Below are 19,981 nucleotides of genomic sequence, written 5' to 3'. Positions count from 1 at the left end.
AAAAAAATTATAAAAGACACCTAGCTCAGTGAAAGAAAATATTTACACTCAATGCATCAGATAGGGGGTTGATCTCTGGTTATAATAAGGACAGAACTAAATATCTAAAACACAGAGCCAACAACACTGAAATCATCATACCCAAATTTTAACAACCGAACTTAAAAATGGGTCTGTTTGTGATGGCAGGCTGGGTCCACAGTATTGGCATGGGATGAGCTTTGGAAAAACCTGGTGGAGGTAATTTGACACTCATGATGGGATTGATCGTGAAACATCATATGTCTGTATTGACAACATTATAAATAATAGTCATTTAAAGAAAGTAAATAAAGATATTAAAAGGAACCCTGTATTTTAATCTGAATTTATTATTCAGGAATATTAGGGAATATATCCTATTTTCATAGTAATTAGGTTATGGGATGCTAGGGATCGAACCACAGTCCTTCCTAGGTAGTGTGTGCAAGGTGAACGGCCTACTGCTTGTGCCACCACTCTGGCCCCAATTACTGACTCTTTTATATACATTTTACCCAAGAAATTGAATGTCTCTGCTTTGATAGCCTGAGGAGACAGCCTCTGGATTTTAAATGGATTATAGCTTCCTAATGACTTTAACCCTCAGAGAAGGAAATATAGTAAAGGAAGTAGTTAATATAAAAGAATGATAAATTACATACATCAAAGGAGTTAAAGAGCATGATATGCAATGCAAATCAAAGTGCAGATATAATATCACTTTGTCAGACATTTTTCTTCATATTCTTTCAATAATGCAAACTAATATTTTTCAGATACATTCTCAGTGCAAAATTTTGTCAATAAGGCCAGGGCCCCTGAAGCCATATTGCTTGAATTTGAACTCAAGATCCAATCTTTTCTAGATATCTGACATAAGACAGCTTGCTTCACCTTATTATTTCATTGTTCTCATTTATAAAATTAGATTATTCTAACATTGCTGACCCCTTTGGGCCTTTAAGGTGTCTATTAATGTTTATGAGGCATTGATAATTCTGCTACATTGTAAATGTTCATAAAATGCTTATAAAAACTATCAACCTCATTATTCTGATCTTCTTATTCTCATGTCTTATATTTCATCTCTCCATTTTTATTTATGGCTTTAAATATAAGCCAGTACCTAATAGATTAGCTTCAATATGGGACACCAAACTTTTTGTTTAAAACCAAGTGGTAGCAACTATCTGTTTCTCTGATCTATTCTCATCCACCTTTGTTGGAAAACTCTGCATGAAGCACTCTAGTAGAGTGCTGTAGACTCTGACTCATGTAAGTTTTCACTAAGGTAAGAGGCCATTGCCCTTGAATGAAGCTTTATTCCTCTCTGGAATTGCTGTGATTCAGCATGTGACAGAGAATATTAGGTTCTCATTCAGAAAGTTAACCTTTTAGAAAGCCTTACATTTTAGTGCATTTTTTGAGACTAAAGTTTACAGCATCTATTGCTTTCAAACTTTAACCTCTCATAAATTTGGTCAATTTTCTATCTATTTTTTAGTGCTCTCATTAGTAAAATACTCATAACAAACCTCCCAGAAGGAGAAGAAATATAAGTAGACAGACAGTTTATATGGGTGTATTGTGCTTCTTTAGTAGGTAATATATTCTAGATAATAATGCTGACAATTTTTTCCAGCTATGTCATAGTCATATATATTTTGGAAGTATAGAAATGTGATGCCCTTGATGGTGAGAAATTAATGTTTAAATTGAATTTTTTTCATAACTAGTATATTTGGGAACTGGCCTTCCTGCTGTTTACTTCAACACTCCCATAAAAGCCCAATTGTTCAGTCCTCAATCAGTTGTGGGTAAGCAAGCTGAGTGTGTTTTGCTTGCCTAACTTGCACCACTGAGGCTGCCAACTAGTGAGAGGAACCCAGGACCTTGTCTGCTAACATGTTTGGGTGAGGATGATGTTGTAAAGAATGAAAGAAATGACAATTGAGAGCTTTTGAAACAAATGTTACATAGTCTCGCTCTTCAGCATCATATAGCTAAGTATGGTTAAAAATGTCCTAAAATATAGAGATTATCTGCTTCTTTCAACCCAAGATTCACTTTCTGGCTGACACAATTCTTCCTGAAGATGCAATCACAAAGCAGTAAATACAATTATATAACAGTCAAGGAAGGACAAATAGAATAGCATGTGTTTTGCTGCAAGGATTTAGAGTTTGAAGGTGAAAAAGACAAGACTTTAAACATCTATATCTGTTAGGCTCAGGTTTGCACATTAACATTCTATAGATGTTTTTTCTTAAATTTTTCACAAAAATCCACTGGATCATCTATTCTCAACATTTTTGTTTGTTTTTGAGCCATACTAAACTGCATTTCTGGCTCTGCACTCAGAAGAGATCATTTTTGACAGGCTTAAGAGATAATAGGTGTTGCTGAGGATCAAAGATGGATCAGCCAAAGGCAACCCAGTGTATTATCTCTCCACCCCCTCAAATATTCTTTAAATTTAGAGAATCCAAAGTTAGATAATATTTGTTAGTTGATACTGAGTCAATATTTCTAGTATTTTTCATTAGTTAATAATAAAAGATTTGCAGTGAATCTATTTGGAACATTTGATTCTAATTTGCAGTACTGACAGGCACTGACTTTGTCCATAAAGAAGAAAGACTTATTCCTCCCTGGTCACTTCTTCAGCAATCAGCTGCACATTTAGTTAAATACCATCAACAGATAGAACCTGTTTATTTTCTCTAAATTTACATTCCCTTTATTTTCCCTTGCATTCAATTGAATCGGTGTTATTCAACAGGTGCTTTTTTTTTCTTTACGAAACGTGAGTAGGAAGACACAACTGGCTTTTCTTTTATCTTCTTTGACAACAAAGGGGCAATTTACCAAGTACTACTTGAAATCAATCAAGGGAAAAATAAATAAATGTTCTATTCCTCAGTTGTCTCTGATTTTTTATTGCATTGTGTATGTGTATTTGAGAGAGTGGGGGAGAGAGAAGGAGAAAAAGAAAGAGGGAGAGAAAGAGAGGAGAGAGAGAGGGTGAGAAAGAGAGGAGAGAGGAGAGAGACTGAGAGAAAGAAATGAAGGAAAGAGGAGAGAGATCGAGAGAGAGAAAGGAGAGAAAGAGAGGAGAGAGACAGAGAGAGAAAGAGAGGAGAGATGGGATAGCAAGGCTTTGTAGAATGTTATGGAAACTGTATGGAGTTTTAGCTGGAATACAAAAAAATTTTTTCTCTCTCTGCTTGTTTGCCTGAGACAAGATGATTTAAGTCTTTTAGCCCAAATGGGGTCAGGATGGCTTCATTTATTTATTTGAGCTCCAGGGCTGAGAGGGAGTATATTTGTTTTTTATTGCTGTTGTAACAGATGATCACAAACTTAGAGTGACATTAAACAATACAAATAACTTATAGTTCTGGAAAGCAGAAGTCTTAAATGGCTTTCACTGGGCTGAGAGTTATCACTAGTTAACTTTACACCTCTTACCAGAATTGCATTCCTTTAAAGAGGCTCTAGGGACAAACTGTGGAGAATCTTCCACTTAAAAATAACTCCAAGGTTAGAATAATGTCCCGTATGAAACAGGAAAGAATAGAATAATTTGACAAAGTGTGCCCAGACAAGGAACAGAAAAGAAAATTACATGACTTTAATGCTATTCTTTGAAAGTACATGCTGATTGTGTATCACCTTACGGTCACAGCTTTGTAAATATTCAAATCTGTTATATTAAAATATCTGCATACTGTTCTTTTTTAAAATATTTTTTATTTAAGCACCATGGTTACAAACATGTTCGTAATTGGATTTCAGCCATAAAATGCACAGTCCCCTTCACCAATGTTATTTTCCTGCCACCAATGTCCCTCATTTTCTTCCTCCCCTATCCCCTGCCTTTCTTCAAGGCAGGCAATGTATTTCTCTCTCTATCATTGTTATGGTAGTTGCTAGTGTAGTTATTCCTCTAACTATACTTACCACTCTTTGTTGTAAGCTTCATATCATGGGCTTGTGGTTCTGGCCCACATCTCTATTGTCTCTGGTTACTATTACTACACGGTCTTTTATTTTTCTTAAATCCCACAGATGATGAGTGAGACTATTCTGTGTTTATCTCTCTCTCCCTCTGACTTATTTCACTCAATGTATAGGTATATTCATCCATGTATTGGCAAATTTGATGACTTCATTTTTTTCTAACGACTGTTTAGTATTCCATTATGCAGATGTACCACTGTTTCTTTAGCCACTCACTATTGTTGGGCATCTGGGTGGTTTCCAGATTTTGGCTACTTTACAAAGCACTGCTATAAATATAGAAATGCAGAGGGCATTATTGTATTGTTTGTGGTTCTAGGTTATTACTATTCTTTATTTAATTTTTTTATTTAACCAACTTTATTACATACATGATTGTATTTGGGTTTCATTCATGTAAAGAACACCACCCATGTACTCATTAACATAACAATAGTTCACATATTTGAGCCTGAGAGTTATCGATAGGAGAGGAGACAATTTCCTTATTGAGGTTAACTAAAACCTGAACTTGAGACAAAGACTGTCTAATTTTTTGTGTGTGTGACAGACCCTGCTGAACAGATGTCAAAGGAAACAATCGTTTTAGTTTTATTATGGTTAATGGCCACAGCATACCATTTTCTTGAGCTTTCAAGCCTCTATATATTACCTTTATTTCTTGACTTTTAGACTTCCATATTTCAAGACAGTAGAGCATCATTTTTAAAATTTGTTTCCTGTTACTCCTGGCTTTCATAACAAGATTTACTTTGATAATCCAGGATTGTCTCAAAACATTTTGACACTGATCACATCCCGAAAGTCCTGACCATATAAAATAACACATTTGTGAAATCCAAGGAAAGATATGTTGCCATGTATGCAAAAAAATTATTCGTCCTACTATATTCTTCAATTACCTTGTTATACCTGACATTTAGTTTTGTAGCAATTTTGTTTTGTTTTGTTTTAGGGCCACACACGTTGATGCTCAGGGGTTACTCCTGTCTCTGCACTCAGAAATCGCTCCTGGCTTGGGATATGGGATGCCATATGGGATACCATATGGGATGCCAGGGGATCAAACCAAGGTTCATCTTAGGCTAGTGTGGGCAAGGCAGATGCTCTACCACTTGTGCTATAGCTTCGGTCCTTGTAGCAATTTTCTTGCTTGTTTCATTTTGTTTTCATATTGATAATATAGAGTAATCACACAGTGAGATACTTAGCCAATTTATATGTCAATACCTTTCCATTCTCTGCTAAACATCTTTTCTCTTTGTCACTGATGCAATTGTCCCTTTATACCTGAATGTAGGGAAACAACAGATGATACACTATTTGGACATTGATTGAGCCCCACTCAGTCACAATGGGTGACGATGGAGGAACATTTAACCATCTTTAATTTTTTTTTTGTAATTTAACAAATGAACATAGAGGAAAATATGCTTAACAAACCAACCAACATCAATGGTTAAGTTGTAATAGCATTGTTATTAGCTTATCCCAAATGGGTAGGGAGGGTTCTGTCTGCAGAGTAAAAGTTCTGATATGGAGTAGACAGAAAGAAAGTATAATTACTCATTTGATATGATCTTCTGAAAAGTTATAAATCATGCTATTGTAGAAAAATATGCTGTTCAGATCCAGAAGTCCTTATATTGTAATCCCACATTGTTTCATATCAACAGGAACATCTTAGATAAATTACTAAATTTCAGCTTCAATTTTCTTATTTTGAAATAATATAATGATACTCATTATATAATTTACAAAATTGTGATCTTAGAAACTCTAAAATTATGATCTGTCAGTGTCATGCTATTGCACACTAATTTATACTGCCTGAGCATTATTAGAAATGATAATCTTTTCATTGCCATGTATGCAAAAATTTTTCTTCCTACTATATTCTTCAATTTCCTTGTTATACCCGACATTTAGTTTTGTAGCAATTTTTTGTTTGTTTTGTTTTAGGGCCACACATGGTGATGTTCAGGGGTTACTCCTATCTCTGCAATCAGTTTGTCTTTCCAGGCAAAATCTCTGTTATTAGAGATCTTTGAAACTATAGCATAAAAGAAACTAATAAGTAAAATAGCATTCTAAGGGAAATTGTTAAAAAACTGAGGAGTGAAAAAAAAACAGCTGACAGAAGCCAGAGTGGTGTGATAGGGCATTTGCCTTGCACGCAGCTCACCCAGGATGGAACTGGGTTCAATCCCCAGTCCCCCGAGCCAGAAGCAATTTCTGAGCACAGAACCAGGAGTAATATCTGAGCACTTCCAGGTGTGGGCCCAAAACAAAAAAACAAAACAACAACAATAACAATAACAATAACAACAACAAACATTTGAGAAAGATTTAAGAGCATCAAAGAGATATAGTGAAAATTTATGATCACAAGAGGGGTGAAAAGATAGAGATTTGCAGGCATGAAAGTACTTGAAACCCAGAGAGTATTATTTAGATTAGTGCAAAACACATTGTTGTCCAAATTCACATCAGCTTTAACTTCAAGTAAGCTTGAGTAAGAATATTTGCTTCCTTGATTATCTCCATAGTAGAATGTAAAAAATGATGTGGACAGTTTGTTTGGGCCAAGAGTTTCCAGAACTACCTGAATTCTTAGTGAATGTGAATAAAATTTTTCTTCCATCTACCTTGGCTACAAACTCCACTCTTAGACTTTCCTTAAAAACATTATACCATGTGACACATGTCATTTGAATTTGTTTAATAAATTCTGAGTGAAATTAGGTTTGACTTCACTAGGAACTTCTTTTGTTTCACTTAATACTGATTTTGAGTTAATGTTAATTTCAATTGTTTTTGTGATTTTTAGGCCATCTGGCAGTACTCCAGGGTTACTCTTTGCTCTGTTTTTATAAATTACTCCTGGTGGTGCTCAGAGGGCCAAATGGAATGCCAGGGATTGAACCTAGATCAGCTGTATGTAAAGTAAACACCCTACCCATTGTACTATGGCTCTGGTCCCCAAATCGGATTTTTATTCTTTTATTTTGTTTTGGGACACATCTAGCAGTATTCAGGGGTTTCTCCTGGCTCTACGCCCAGGAATCACTTCCAGTGGGCTCACAGGACCATATAGGATGCCTAAGATTGAACCCTGGTTGGCAGCATGCAAGGCAAATGCTCACCCCACTGTACTATAGCTGTGTCCTCTAATGTTTATTTCAAAGAGCAGAATAAGATCTGTTTTTGTTTACTAAGTCATAGTATCTTTTTGTTTTCCATATTAAGGAAAGAATAACTATATAAAGGAGACAACAATGTTGGCTTGTATTTTGGTCTGTACCATCTCACTCAGCACATTCTCTGGCAGTGTCCCTTCAGTGTGTGTTAGTGTGATGCTTAAGCCAGACAGTCAGAGGGAGCATGTGAGAAATGCTGTGACTTTTTTTTTCACCAGAGGGAAATTCTTATTATATATGGATATAATTATCACAGTGATTCTTCATTTAGTTTCTGCATCATTAAGTAAAATGTATCCATATGTTCTGAGAGAAGTTAAAAGTATATTTTTATGACAAAATATAAATTTGTTATCGTCATGGCAATGAGAAAAATGGCTAACGCCTAAAAATCACATAAACTCTGAGGAAAGCCTGACTTCTAAAATAAATTGTTTAATAGAACATTTTAAACTTACCACTTAGCAATATAGTGGAAATCTGGTGATTCCATATCTGAAGCTTCAGTATAGAGTAATGAGTTATATTTGTAATTCAAACCAGAAACCCAGAATACCCAGATACCCAGAATAACCAGATACCCACAATACTAATTGTCAAAGTCAGGATTGGAGGCTCACTTTCCTTTATTGAACAACTTCTACCAAGTCAAAATACGAGCAAGACACTGGAACCATAAAGTCTGTAGTGGATCATTGACTTATCTGCCTAGAGAGAGAAAAAATATTCATCTTTTTTACTCTGAGAGTAAAAATCCGAATCAAAATACAAATATTTAATGAGACAGAAATTCATGTATGGTGATTTAATACATCAGTGACAAAATGAGAGACATGGTTGAAAACTAAATCTGTCAGAAAGACAGTCTTAGAATGGGAAAGAGTTTAAAAATATATATGGCTGGACAGAAACCTAAATTTTGTTTTCATTTGTTTTTAAATTTGCACTAAATGAAAATATACCGACTTCTCCATTTCTTAATTTTATTGATTTATTTTTTGTGAGTTGGGGCAATAGTTTTTATTAAAATATTCTTTGAAGATCCAATGAGATAAATAAAAGTATTTTAATAGTCTCTGTAATAACATTCTTAGTCAACAGTATGTAGAGCATAAAGGTTGAAATAAATCATCATTATGGTAATACAAGTTTATGTGTTCTCTGGCAGAGTACACAAGAGGTTATGACACAATTTTTGTTGGAGCTGGGTGGAAAGATATCAAATAGGTGGTGAACATGAGTATGTGAAGATTTAAATTTTGTAGAGAGATATGTAGAAAATATATAGCGAGAGACCACTGAAGGAGTTGGAATGTTGTTAAGTGGTTAAATGACAGCTTCTCAGGTGTTCAAACACTTTCCATTGAGCCATTACACACCATTTGCTGTAATCTGTCTACAGACATTTTATATTCATTTATAATTTCATTGTTTTGTGCATAATGTCTCTGGGTGGTCATTTACTCTGTTCCCAAGAATATTATATATTAATATTTTTGCTCACTTGGTCAATCATCCTTTGATATTCAGAGGTACCATCCTTATATAAAATCTTTCTGGAATCTCCAGTTTGGACAGGATGTCCTTTTTTAGTGAATTCTGATTTCACTGTACTTCCTGTATTTTATCCCTTTATACAATATTTAATGATCTGTGTATTTTTGGTGTCCCCACTACACTGTGAGTTTTTTGTAAAGGCACAGTAATGCCATATTAGTCTTTATACTTCTAGGCATCAGCAATCTAATTATATCTAGGCAAGGACTTCTTGCCTATGTCATGAGATTATATACAAAAATATATATTTTTAATTCACAGGGAAGTAATGTAAGTTCCAGTGTGATGATAGTATAAATGATAAGATATGAGCATTTATAAATAGTCAAAGTTAGACTTTATTTCTACAAACAAAATCTATATATATTCATAAATCTTAAGGTTAAATTTTATCTAGAAACTTCTGTATATTTTTTATTCATAAAGATAGCAATCAAAATCAAGGTTAGTTGATGGTTAAATGGATTAATAATTACAGTGTAATAAAGCTATAGATGCATTTAGGGAAGCTGCTTGGAGGAGTTTCACTCTAACTGCCATTTTTTAAAGTGTCAGTTCTTTGGGGTTTAAAGTACAATGTATTAAAAGAAAAGAAACATTTTAATCCATTATTTAATTATTATTTGCATGGATACTGAAGCTAACTTCTTATTTAAGCTAAAGCAAGTAAATTAATCTCAATTTGTCATTGTTACCTTATTTGTGAAATGAAGAATGTTTTGAGAATTGAAAGAATACATGTAAAAATTTTGGAGCCATGATTGGCCACAGCTCAATAGATGTTCTTATTAACTGTCTTAATACCTCAGTTTTGATAGGAATGTGGCCTTTTCAGTGTTGGGGAAACTTCTGGAAATACTAAACAGGTGGTTTGTGTTGGATGCTTAGGATTCTGGTAGTAATTGGAGGCCACCAGGTTATATCTTTCAGTGTGTGGAGAGAGGGATAAGGGATATTGAGGATGCTGGAAATATAGCTCTATACTTTCCAGATCATTGAACTATATTTTCAATACTTCTTCATCCCTCCTTTGGGAAAATGTCACTGTCACTAAAACATCAGTATTTTTCCATCCATTCATTTACCCCTCTTTCTATCCACTCATCCTCCCTCCCATCCATCGATAACAAACGTCCATTTAATAAATATTTTTAAGTGTTGACTATGTACTTCAACCTTTTACATATGGCAATGGCATAGAAAATGGGTATGCTTATTAATTCATTGTATAATATTTTTATGCATATATACATTCCTATGCACATGCCCTTGAGTATAAGAAAAGGATATTATTTCAATCAGAAGGAAGGGAATCTAAGGCACTCTCAGAGGGTGAAGTCAAACTTAGTAGTTGAAGTGATTTTGAGGATGAGTCTGACTTGACCAACAAAAAGTTCAGAGCATCTGGGAGTGGGTTTGTTTGATAAAAAAAAAAAAAAAACTGCCTCAATAGAAACATGAAAGCAGGTAAATAGTAAATGCTACAGTATCGTGCATTTAGTGGCAATGTATATTTGAGTGGTGATCAGGAGAGCTTGTTAGGTCACAAATTATTCTTGGAAAGTAGACTATCAGTTTCTTATAAAGACAAGAGAAGATGCTGTTACTTGGGCCTTGAAATGCTTCTGAGAATACCTAACACTTCAGCAGTGCTGTCGTCCCCAAGAACTACACCTCCTCATACTCAGGTCCTTTATGGCTTCACTGTATAATATGCTGGGTACATGTAGTACTGGAATTTAAATCCTAGTTGGTTGATTTTGTCCTTGCTGTCCTTGCACAGCAGAGTTCATTTTACCAATGTAATTGACTGTGTAGTATAATGAAAGTAGGAAATAGTATGTAGTTCAGAATAGAAAATCAAATAGAAAGTGACTAGATTTAAGGATGTTCAGGAAGAAAAATCACACCAACTGGGGCACTTCTTACCAAGCAGAAAATGTATGACTCTACCCTATATTATCTAATACAGAAAACCTGAAAACTTCTATCAGTGATCAAAGTGCTTAAACAAATTTTCTTGTTTGAATTGGTTCATTTGGAAAACTTTTCTAATTCTTACCATGTAGAATTTTGCACCTTTAAGCCCACTGTTACCATAAAATTTAATGAAGATATAATATAATTCTGTATATACATTTTTCTTAGGAATATAAATGCTTCTCAAAGACTGTTTTTAAATTTATTTTTGTATCTCTAAAATCTCTAAGCACTTGTGAATAACTGGAGCTCAGTGGAAACTTGACTTTCAAGTTGTTTTTAATAATATTAGAATAGAGAATTATTGATTAATATATGAGCAATCAAATCACTGTGATTGTGGTGTGAGCCCTAAATGCTGCCACTGTTTCTCAGATTCATAATCACACTGTAGTCTGTTATGTGCAGTGTTATAGTCATTTTCAGACATCATTAGGTCACTGTGACTCCATTGCACAAATTAATTACCATATTCACAGAACTTAGTATTGTATCTGGCAGTGTTAAATTCTCAGTAAATGTTTGTGGATATATAAGAGATGAAGTTGTGGTGAAGGTGTGATAACTATATACGCTCCATAATAAGTGTTCTTAGAATTTCCAGTGAGGAAAAGTCTAGGCACTGGCTTAATCTCATAGAATTGCATTGGGGAACTTGGGCCTTGGAAAATCAAAAGGGCCTAGATAATAAATTCAATGAAATAATTAGAAAATTCTTAAGAGAGACATACAAGATGGGCATCACTACAGACAGAGTAATTCCCTATTCATACAAATCTAAGAAATCACAAATAATAAAGTTTTTATAGTAAAGGAGGAATGCTAGCTAGTGATTGGTTCTCTAGACAAATAGTAACTTGGGCTATGGAAATAAAAGGGCTGGCAAACTGTAGAAAGCTTAGGTGGTCCTCAAGACAACCTTGATTAACACAAGGTTATTTTTTTAATTAAAACAAAAAATTAAGGGTCCAGAGCATTTGTAGAGCATGTAGGGAACTTGCCTTGCACATGGCTATCCTGGGTCTGATCTCTTTAAATTCAAATAGCACCCTAAGCACTACTAAGAATGATCTCTGAGTACAGAGCCAGGAAAGTACTACATATCTCCAGTTGTGGCCAAAAAGAAAAAAAAACATAAAAATTATATATTATATATGAACATTTATATTTAATTAAGATGGAGACAGTTCTAATGTTTCTACCACCTAACTCAGAAGGTTCTACATTCTAGACTAGACAGAGCATATATAACTAATTTAGTTGAGAAAGACCAAATGTGTCTTAGGACCTCAACTCTGTGACTTAAAGAACTCTTTAGATCTTGTAGAGCCAAAACTTTAGACACATGGAACTCCAACTTTAAACATTTTATTTAGGTCAGACTGGTTTTTGTGTTCATTTGTCAATTTGTAGCTAAGTGAAGATCTTAAACAGTAGCATGGCATTATCTGCCTGACAATGATTCCATGCTATACCACATTTTGCTGGAAATTAGTGTCGAGGACCCAAATGTTAATCACAGGGACCTCTATACATTGATGGCATAAATAGTATGTTTCCCTATAAAAAATCTATAGTGACTCATTCTCTTTTAAGTAAGAATCTCACTTGCTATTTCAGTAAAGTGAGTGACTGACCCTGGACACTTTTCTGTGCTCTAGTGCAAGCCTGTTTAATTTTCCAGAAAATGTTAGATATGTTAGTTTGATTCCTTCCTTCCATACACAGAGAAGAACATATATCTTCTCATCATGACTGGAGAGAGATAGAAATTGATTCTTTCTCATCTCCATTTCAGGTATTGACTATGATGATGCTTTGTGATTTTATATTTCATAGTATCAATTCTCCAGAACACTGAGCTGCTTGCAAAAATATATATGTGTGTTTAATAAGCTTAGAAAAAAATGAGAAAGAAGTAACAGATGAAAATTAGCTTCTAACGTTAAAGCTCAGTGTTTAGCTCTGATAATAGAGAAGTCATATTTTTTCCAAACTTCTTTAACCAAATAGCTTATTTTTACAAAAAAAAATTGTGAGAATAGGGATCATTCTTGGCATTGCTCAAGTATGGTATCAGGGATCAGAATGGCCAGCCTCATTAATAAGTGTATTATTGTTCCAGATCTGTAGCATCATATTTTTTGGTCTAGGACAGAAATACTTCATTTCTGTTCTAATGGAAGGCATGGAGGAAAAGAATTTATTTTGAATTTGAATTTATTTTTAGGACTATAACTTCAAAGGAGACTAGATAAATGTTATATGAATGATGTCAGAGAATTTTGATCTTTAGTCTACATATCTAGTACAATTTCATTCATAACATGAAGTTTAATAGCAGAACATTGGGTCCAATTATAAAATTGGCCTGTTAAAGTAATAAAAAATTAAATAAACCCAACAATTGTCTTATACTTTTATATTTTAGTATAACAATTTAACAAAAATCCAGTCAAAATTTTTTTCATTGTCTTATTAGGTAAATATGTCAAAAATACTAAGAGTTTCTGGTTTGATGTTTCATTTTAAATTGGCACTATCAGTGACTTTTGCTGTTCATGTTGCCATTTTATTTACATATATAGAACAAGATAGTAGAACATAGTAATGTGTTTTTTCTTTTTTTTCTTTTTGGTTTTTGGGCCACACACGGCGATGCTCAGGGGTTACTCCTGGCTGTCTGCTCAGAAATAGCTCCTGGCAGGCACGGGGGACCATATGGGATACCGGGATTCGAACCAACCACCTTTGGTCCTGGATCAGCTGCTTGCAAGGCAAACGCCACTGTGCTATCTCTCCGGGCCCCAGAACATAGTAATTTTTTATAGGAATTGTTAAAGAATTACAGCAAAGTTGAGAAAATATTAGCTATAGTAGTGTAGGAGATGTTCAAAAACAGATTACTCTTTATTTTAATTTTATGGAATATAGAACCACTGGTGGTTAGTATTATGCACACTTGCAGATAAGCAAAAAAATACTTGCCACATTATAAGCTTTCTATGTCCATTCATCAACAAATATACTATCAAATGCTTATTCATTTTTCTTTTGTGCCTTTTACCTGTCTCAGAACTTCCCGGTGACTGAGACACAGTGGTTATGGTATATAAATTTTCCATTTCCAAGGAACTTGCTCTACTTAAGTTGAGATATAGGATAAACTCTAGAATCTATTAAGTATTTGGGAAAAGGAAAGAGGGAACTTCCCTGAAAGGAACAGTTTGTATAATCTATGTGCTTATGGATCTATGCCACCATATTTGATTTTATTCTGGCTACAACCTTACTATATAGATTAATCCTGGTTACAATAATAATATATAAATTTTCAGGGATGGAGCAATAATATTATTAACAAGATTAATAGTGGTAATAAATATTTAAGAAGTTCTCTCACTGTGTAGTTTTTACTTTTCATGCATCAACTCATCTGTTATCACAACAACCTGAAGTATTTAATTGACTACATTTATTAAAAAATGGAAATCAAGTCATAAACAAGATATGTCTTTGGTTTCATAGCTGAGAAATAATGTAACAGGTATTCACTCCAAATGTGTTCTAACACAGGACTATTTTTTAAAGGAAATACTTAAGTGCTATACTTGACCTTTGCATGCATTATTAAATTTATTCTTTATTATCTATGAGGAATTTAGATAATGAAGAAACTAAGGATTAGAGAGAACAAGTGGCAATAGCAGTATTCAAACTTGAGAGAACATAGTGACAAAGCCAGCTCCATGACCATTTATTTCTGCAAGCGGTCTTCCCAAGTGGGATTTTAGGATGCTTAGGAACACTAAAGATTTATAATCCAATACTTTTAGAAGAAAAAACATTTGTTTTATTGATCAGGATGTCCTTCAGGGTTTCCTTTTTAAATCATTTAAAAATAGATTGATGAAATTTTCAGAAAATAAATTTTCTTAGATAAAAGAAAAGCTAATATTATAGATGTTTGAAAAGAGGATGCTTTAGAGAGTTGTTATGAAAGCAAGTGGAAAATACACTTGGAGTTAAGTTAAATGGAATCCTTTCTTTATTGTATTGTATTGTATTGTATTGTATTGCATAAAAATGAAGCATAATTATTTTCCAATAGGTCTGAGATTTTGTTAGCTACTTTGCACATATGCCTGGAAAAGATAAGAGTTATTACACAAACTAGAAAATAATTGAAAGATGAAAGTATACATGTTAATAATGTGAGTGGGTTGAACCATGTAGAAAAACATCAGGCATCTTGTAATTCTTTTCAGTTTTTAACATATATATTAATCTAGATCTATATTGACATAGATCAATCTAGATATATAGTTTTCTTTATTATATATAAATATGTATTATATATAGATCATCTATATATCTATATATTGATCCAGATATATGTAGATCTAGATTCTAGATCTAGATATATATTTTTGCCATCATTATAGTTTATTTATTATTATTTATTATTTTGAGAAATTAGGACTGATATACATATAAAAATAAATCAAATAATTTTATTTAATAAATTATAGCATGAGAATTATTCAAGCAATAGCACTTACCTATTTATCTTAAGTTTAGAATAAATTTATCCTCCACTTATTTAACATGTATTAGAGAAAATATTACATAATAAACAGATTATATTCTGACTAGGTTTTTTTTTAATTTGAAGAATATAGCAGACCTAGTCAACCTATAGCCTTTTGGTATTGCAGAATTTTTTCCAGATCAAGGATGAAAGAAAGCCCTCACTACCATTTGGATTACCTCATGCTATTTTTAATAATATAAAGAATCTGATCCATGAAGGAAAGTTATTGGATATTTCAAATTCTTTTATGATAATAAACTTTAAAAGTGGAACAAACTATACAAGAAAATGGAAAAATGGACTGATTGTTTTGAAGACTCTATGCAAAATTTTTTTTAATTTTCCTCTTTAGATACTTAGATATTTCCCAAAAGACTTTAATTTGATCACTTGAAATTAAAATATGCATTTCATATTCCCATGGGATTCTTCTATTTGGGATGGGAGTTTAAGGCTTCTCAGGATCTGAGAAAGATCTGTCATATCTAGTCCAACTAGATGTGTAGAATCCTTGACACTGGGCTCCCAGCATCATGTCTGCTAATAACAATATCATCTGCTCTGACCTGTTTTGATGAGCCTAGTGAATTTTAATCTAAATATATATTACCATCCTGTGAAGAGATAGTCTTACTTAGTTCAGTAGCTGTTGTCGCTCTGTTTTCCCGATCTCTTTACAATTTTGCTATGATTTTTATTAAAGATTACAACTTCTGTGTTTCTGACTTGGTACTAAGTACTTGGACCCACATAAAATTAATCCCAACAATGCCATTCAATAACTAGTTTGAAAATTCCTTTCCCAACACTCATTTACTTTCCAATAGTTGATTTACTCAGTTGCCATTTATGAAATCTAGGGGAAAAAATAACTACAACTGCTTTGGCTACGGAGCTTGATACACTACAATGACCCCACAAATTTTACCTTAGGGTTTCCCCAGAGGATCCCCTCCTCTTCCACAGGTTCACTAGGCTGCTGGATCTGCTGGCTGCTGAAGAGGACTTGCCATCCCCCACATGCATGCGCACGACTGTAGATGTGGTGAAGGCGCTGCGTACATTCCTCTCTGGTTTGGCTAGGATGATGTATACCTTCGGTACAAACATGCAGCCTAGTGCCACTGTGGCACTGAGGCTCACTGAGAAACACATGGTGATGATTTTGTAGTTGCTTCCAAAGTAGATTGGCACAAAGGCTAGCCATATAATGCAGGTGGTATACATTGTGAAGGCAATATACTTGGCTTCATTGAAGTTAGCCGGAACATTTCTAGTCTTGAAAGCATAGAAGGTACAGCTCAAAATCAGTAATCCATTGTATCCAAGAGGAGTGACCACTCCTAGGTTGGTGGTATTACAAATTAGGTAGACTTCTCTAATACTTGGGTAGTCATGCATTATATCAGGAGGCTCCATTATAAAGAGGGCAACGATGATTCCCAGCTGGATGCATATGAGAATGAAAGCAATCACTAGCTGGGCACAGGCACTCATGAATCTGGGTTTTTTGGTACAGATCTTCTTTTTGCTTCCAGCCAGGATCCTCGCGATACGATTGGTCTTGGTTACAAGAGCTGAATAGCTCATGGCTGGGGAGAGACCAATACCAATTCTCTGAAGGTAGCAATAAATTTGTTTGGGCTTTGCAATGAGGCAGAATGTACATAGGTAGCCCAGGCATATGCCAGCGAGGATAATGTAGCAGAGTTCCCTGCTAGAGGACTTTACTACTGGAGTATCCCGGTAAATAATGAATATTGCAGTTACAAACAAGGTAGCCAGGAGCCCAAGACAGGCAAACACCACAGCAGCAATCGGTTCAGGGTCACCCCATCGAAGATACTGTACTGGAATCAAATCGCAACCTGCAGAGACACAGTAGACATATAGTGAAATATAATGAACATTTACTTGGATTACTTTGTCGAACAAACAGCTTATATTTTTCCCTTTTACTAAATTGTCTTTCTTTTTTTTTTTTACAAATAGAGATTTATTATTGTAATTTCACATGTTTTGTTCTTATTTCTGAAAATGTACAAATATATATGTAAAAACAATATTTAGCCCATATTTCTAAAAGCTATGCAATTTACTCATCAGTAAGTGTAGCTATTTTAGAGCAATGCAAAAGATACACGGCTTTATGAATTTCTCCCCAAGAGGTATATTAAAAGAACTTGACTGTGCTTAGAATTTAAATTTGATTTCTAAGCTTAAGTGAGAATTCCAGTTTAAGGTTTAAGAAAGCCTGTCTAGAGTACAGGCTGGAATTGGGTGGGGAGCAGGGAGACTTGGGACATTGGTGATGGGAATGTTGCACTGGTGATGGGTGGTGTTCTTTACATGACTGAAACCCAAACAACACAATCATGTATGTAATCAAGGTGTTTAAATAAAAAAGTTATTAAAAAATAAAGCACTTCTAAAATCTAAAAAAAAGTAAAGAAATTAAGTATGATTAATTTTTGATGATTACCTACATGATTTACTTTTTGATATTTCTCTACTAATTTTCAAACATGATATTTTAAACTATCTGCCACTAGCTGTTATACATTAATACATATCTTTCCTCAGTTTAAAATTCATAAATTGTCTTTCTAATTTCAGTATCTTATACTATTTTACTATTTTCCACAAAATAGTATTTGTTATCAACACTTAAATGCATGTAATAGGGGATGCTATAGCTTCTGAAAACAAAATGATGAATGTATTCTCTTCCCATATACAAAATGTTGGGGAGCAAGTACATAAAGAATTATTTATGAGAGAAAGAAGAGTGAGTTCATGGCTTGAATATGGCCAACTGGGGTTTGTTTCCCATAACCCATTAGGGTCTCCTAATCACCACCACGACGCCTGAGTGCAAAGCCAGAAGTAATTCCTAAGCATTTCTGGCTGTGACTCCAAAATATAAATATAAAAATTACTATAAATACAATAATGGCTGTGAAACTTGTATTCTTACCCTACTATAATAACAGCAAGGCTACCTGACAGAAATTACAAATAAAGGTTTTGCTAAGATGTGAAATTGTGTATGCTTAACAAACTGAGATGGATTGTATGGTAAAAGCAATAGGGTATTGGGACCTGGAAGGAGGCCCCAACATTGTAGTGTGGGGTGAGACTAAGATACATGTGTTAGCTAAAGTTTGTAAAAGGTCATCAGTAGAGTCCACGTAAACAGGTCTTCACTGAAAAAAAATTTGTGTAAACTAGAATTATAGCATGATTAATTTTTTTGTGTTTTCAATGATCGTTTCTTTGGTTGCTTCATGAATTTTGGAGGATAACTGTTCAGATTTGAGTATTATTCAAAGCAGATGGACTATTTCAGGGAATGCTTAAGTATGTCAGGTGTGAAGGCATCAAAGATAACAAGATTCATTGTATGTTGTCCTTACCCCCAAAGAGAGAACAATTGGATTTCCAGAGAGTTGAATGCTTCTAAGTTTATAAAAGAGAATATGCTATTAAAGTAGATTGTTTCAATAGGATAAGTGGCCTCAAAAGCAAACTGGTTTGTTAAAAAAATAATCAACTCTCTCCAAATTGTTCTATACTAAAGGGTTTTAGATTTTATATCACTTATTTACATAGCAGGAAAAAGTGGATACTGTAATTATCTGTATTATTTTTAAAAATGTTTAGGATGTGGTTTTGTAATGTTAATAGCATATTGAAATAACTTATTATTGTTTTGTTTTTTGCTCAGAAATTGCTCCTGGCTCGGGGGCCATATGGGATGTTGGGATCAAAGCCTGATCCATCCAAGGTCAGCCGTGTAGCAAGGCAAATGCCCTACCGCTGTGCCATCACTGTGATTCACATTGAAATAACTTAAAATCAGTTTTTTAATGATATTATCTTTAGTTCACCTCCAGAGTTTAAGACTAATTGACTTGAGGGCTGGAGCAGTGGCGCAGCAGTAGGGCATTTGGCTTGCATGCGGTTGACCTAGGAGGAACTACGGTTCTGTGTCCCAATTGGTCCCCCAAGCCAGAAGTGATTTCTGAGTGCAGAGGCAGCAGTAATCCCAGAGAGTCACTGGGTGTGGCCCAAAAACCAAAAAAAAAAAAGACTAATTGAATTGAGAATATAAGCAAACAGTTAAAGTTTCACTACTTTAAAAGAATAATTTATGTCAATGAAAACTAAGCATATACATGTATACATATATATGTACATGACTACAAATTTATATATTTGAAATAATTTTCAAAAATATGTATGAAAAATTTATTATTGGAGATTTGAGGAATTTGAAGATGACAAGTTTCCTTCAAATGTCTATTCTTCCATTTCTTCTTGGTAACTAATCTTATATTTCATTTGGGTTACTACAGAATAAAAATTAAACAACTTAATAAAAAAGCAAACATACCAATTTTAAAACAATTTTTTTAATTTTATTTAAAATTTAAATTTATTTATTTAATTTAATTTATTTAAAATTTTATTTAAAAATAAATGGTCTACATATGAATACAAAACCAAATACAATCATTTAAAGTTATATAACTACAACTTAAAACCACAAAATATAGCTAACATAGATGTAAGAATATTCTATATCTAAAAGATTGAAAAACAT

The 19,981-nt window shown here is 33.8% G+C and overlaps 1 protein-coding gene across 2 annotated transcripts in view; it reads right to left on the bottom strand.

The window, feature by feature from the left end:
• Positions 1-19,981, bottom strand: part of GRM5 (glutamate metabotropic receptor 5) — a 483,470-nt gene that overhangs the window by 49,728 nt on the left and 413,761 nt on the right. For both annotated transcript variants that reach the window (XM_049781307.1, XM_049781308.1), the window contains exon 8: positions 16,304-17,243. In XM_049781307.1, coding sequence (XP_049637264.1) covers positions 16,304-17,243 — 940 coding nt within the window. The remainder of the gene's footprint in view (positions 1-16,303; positions 17,244-19,981) is intronic.

This window comes from Suncus etruscus, chromosome 9 (assembly GCF_024139225.1).
Source record: "Suncus etruscus isolate mSunEtr1 chromosome 9, mSunEtr1.pri.cur, whole genome shotgun sequence".
Lineage (NCBI taxonomy): Eukaryota > Metazoa > Chordata > Mammalia > Eulipotyphla > Soricidae > Suncus > Suncus etruscus.
This window is presented reverse-complemented; position numbering and strand designations above follow the sequence as displayed.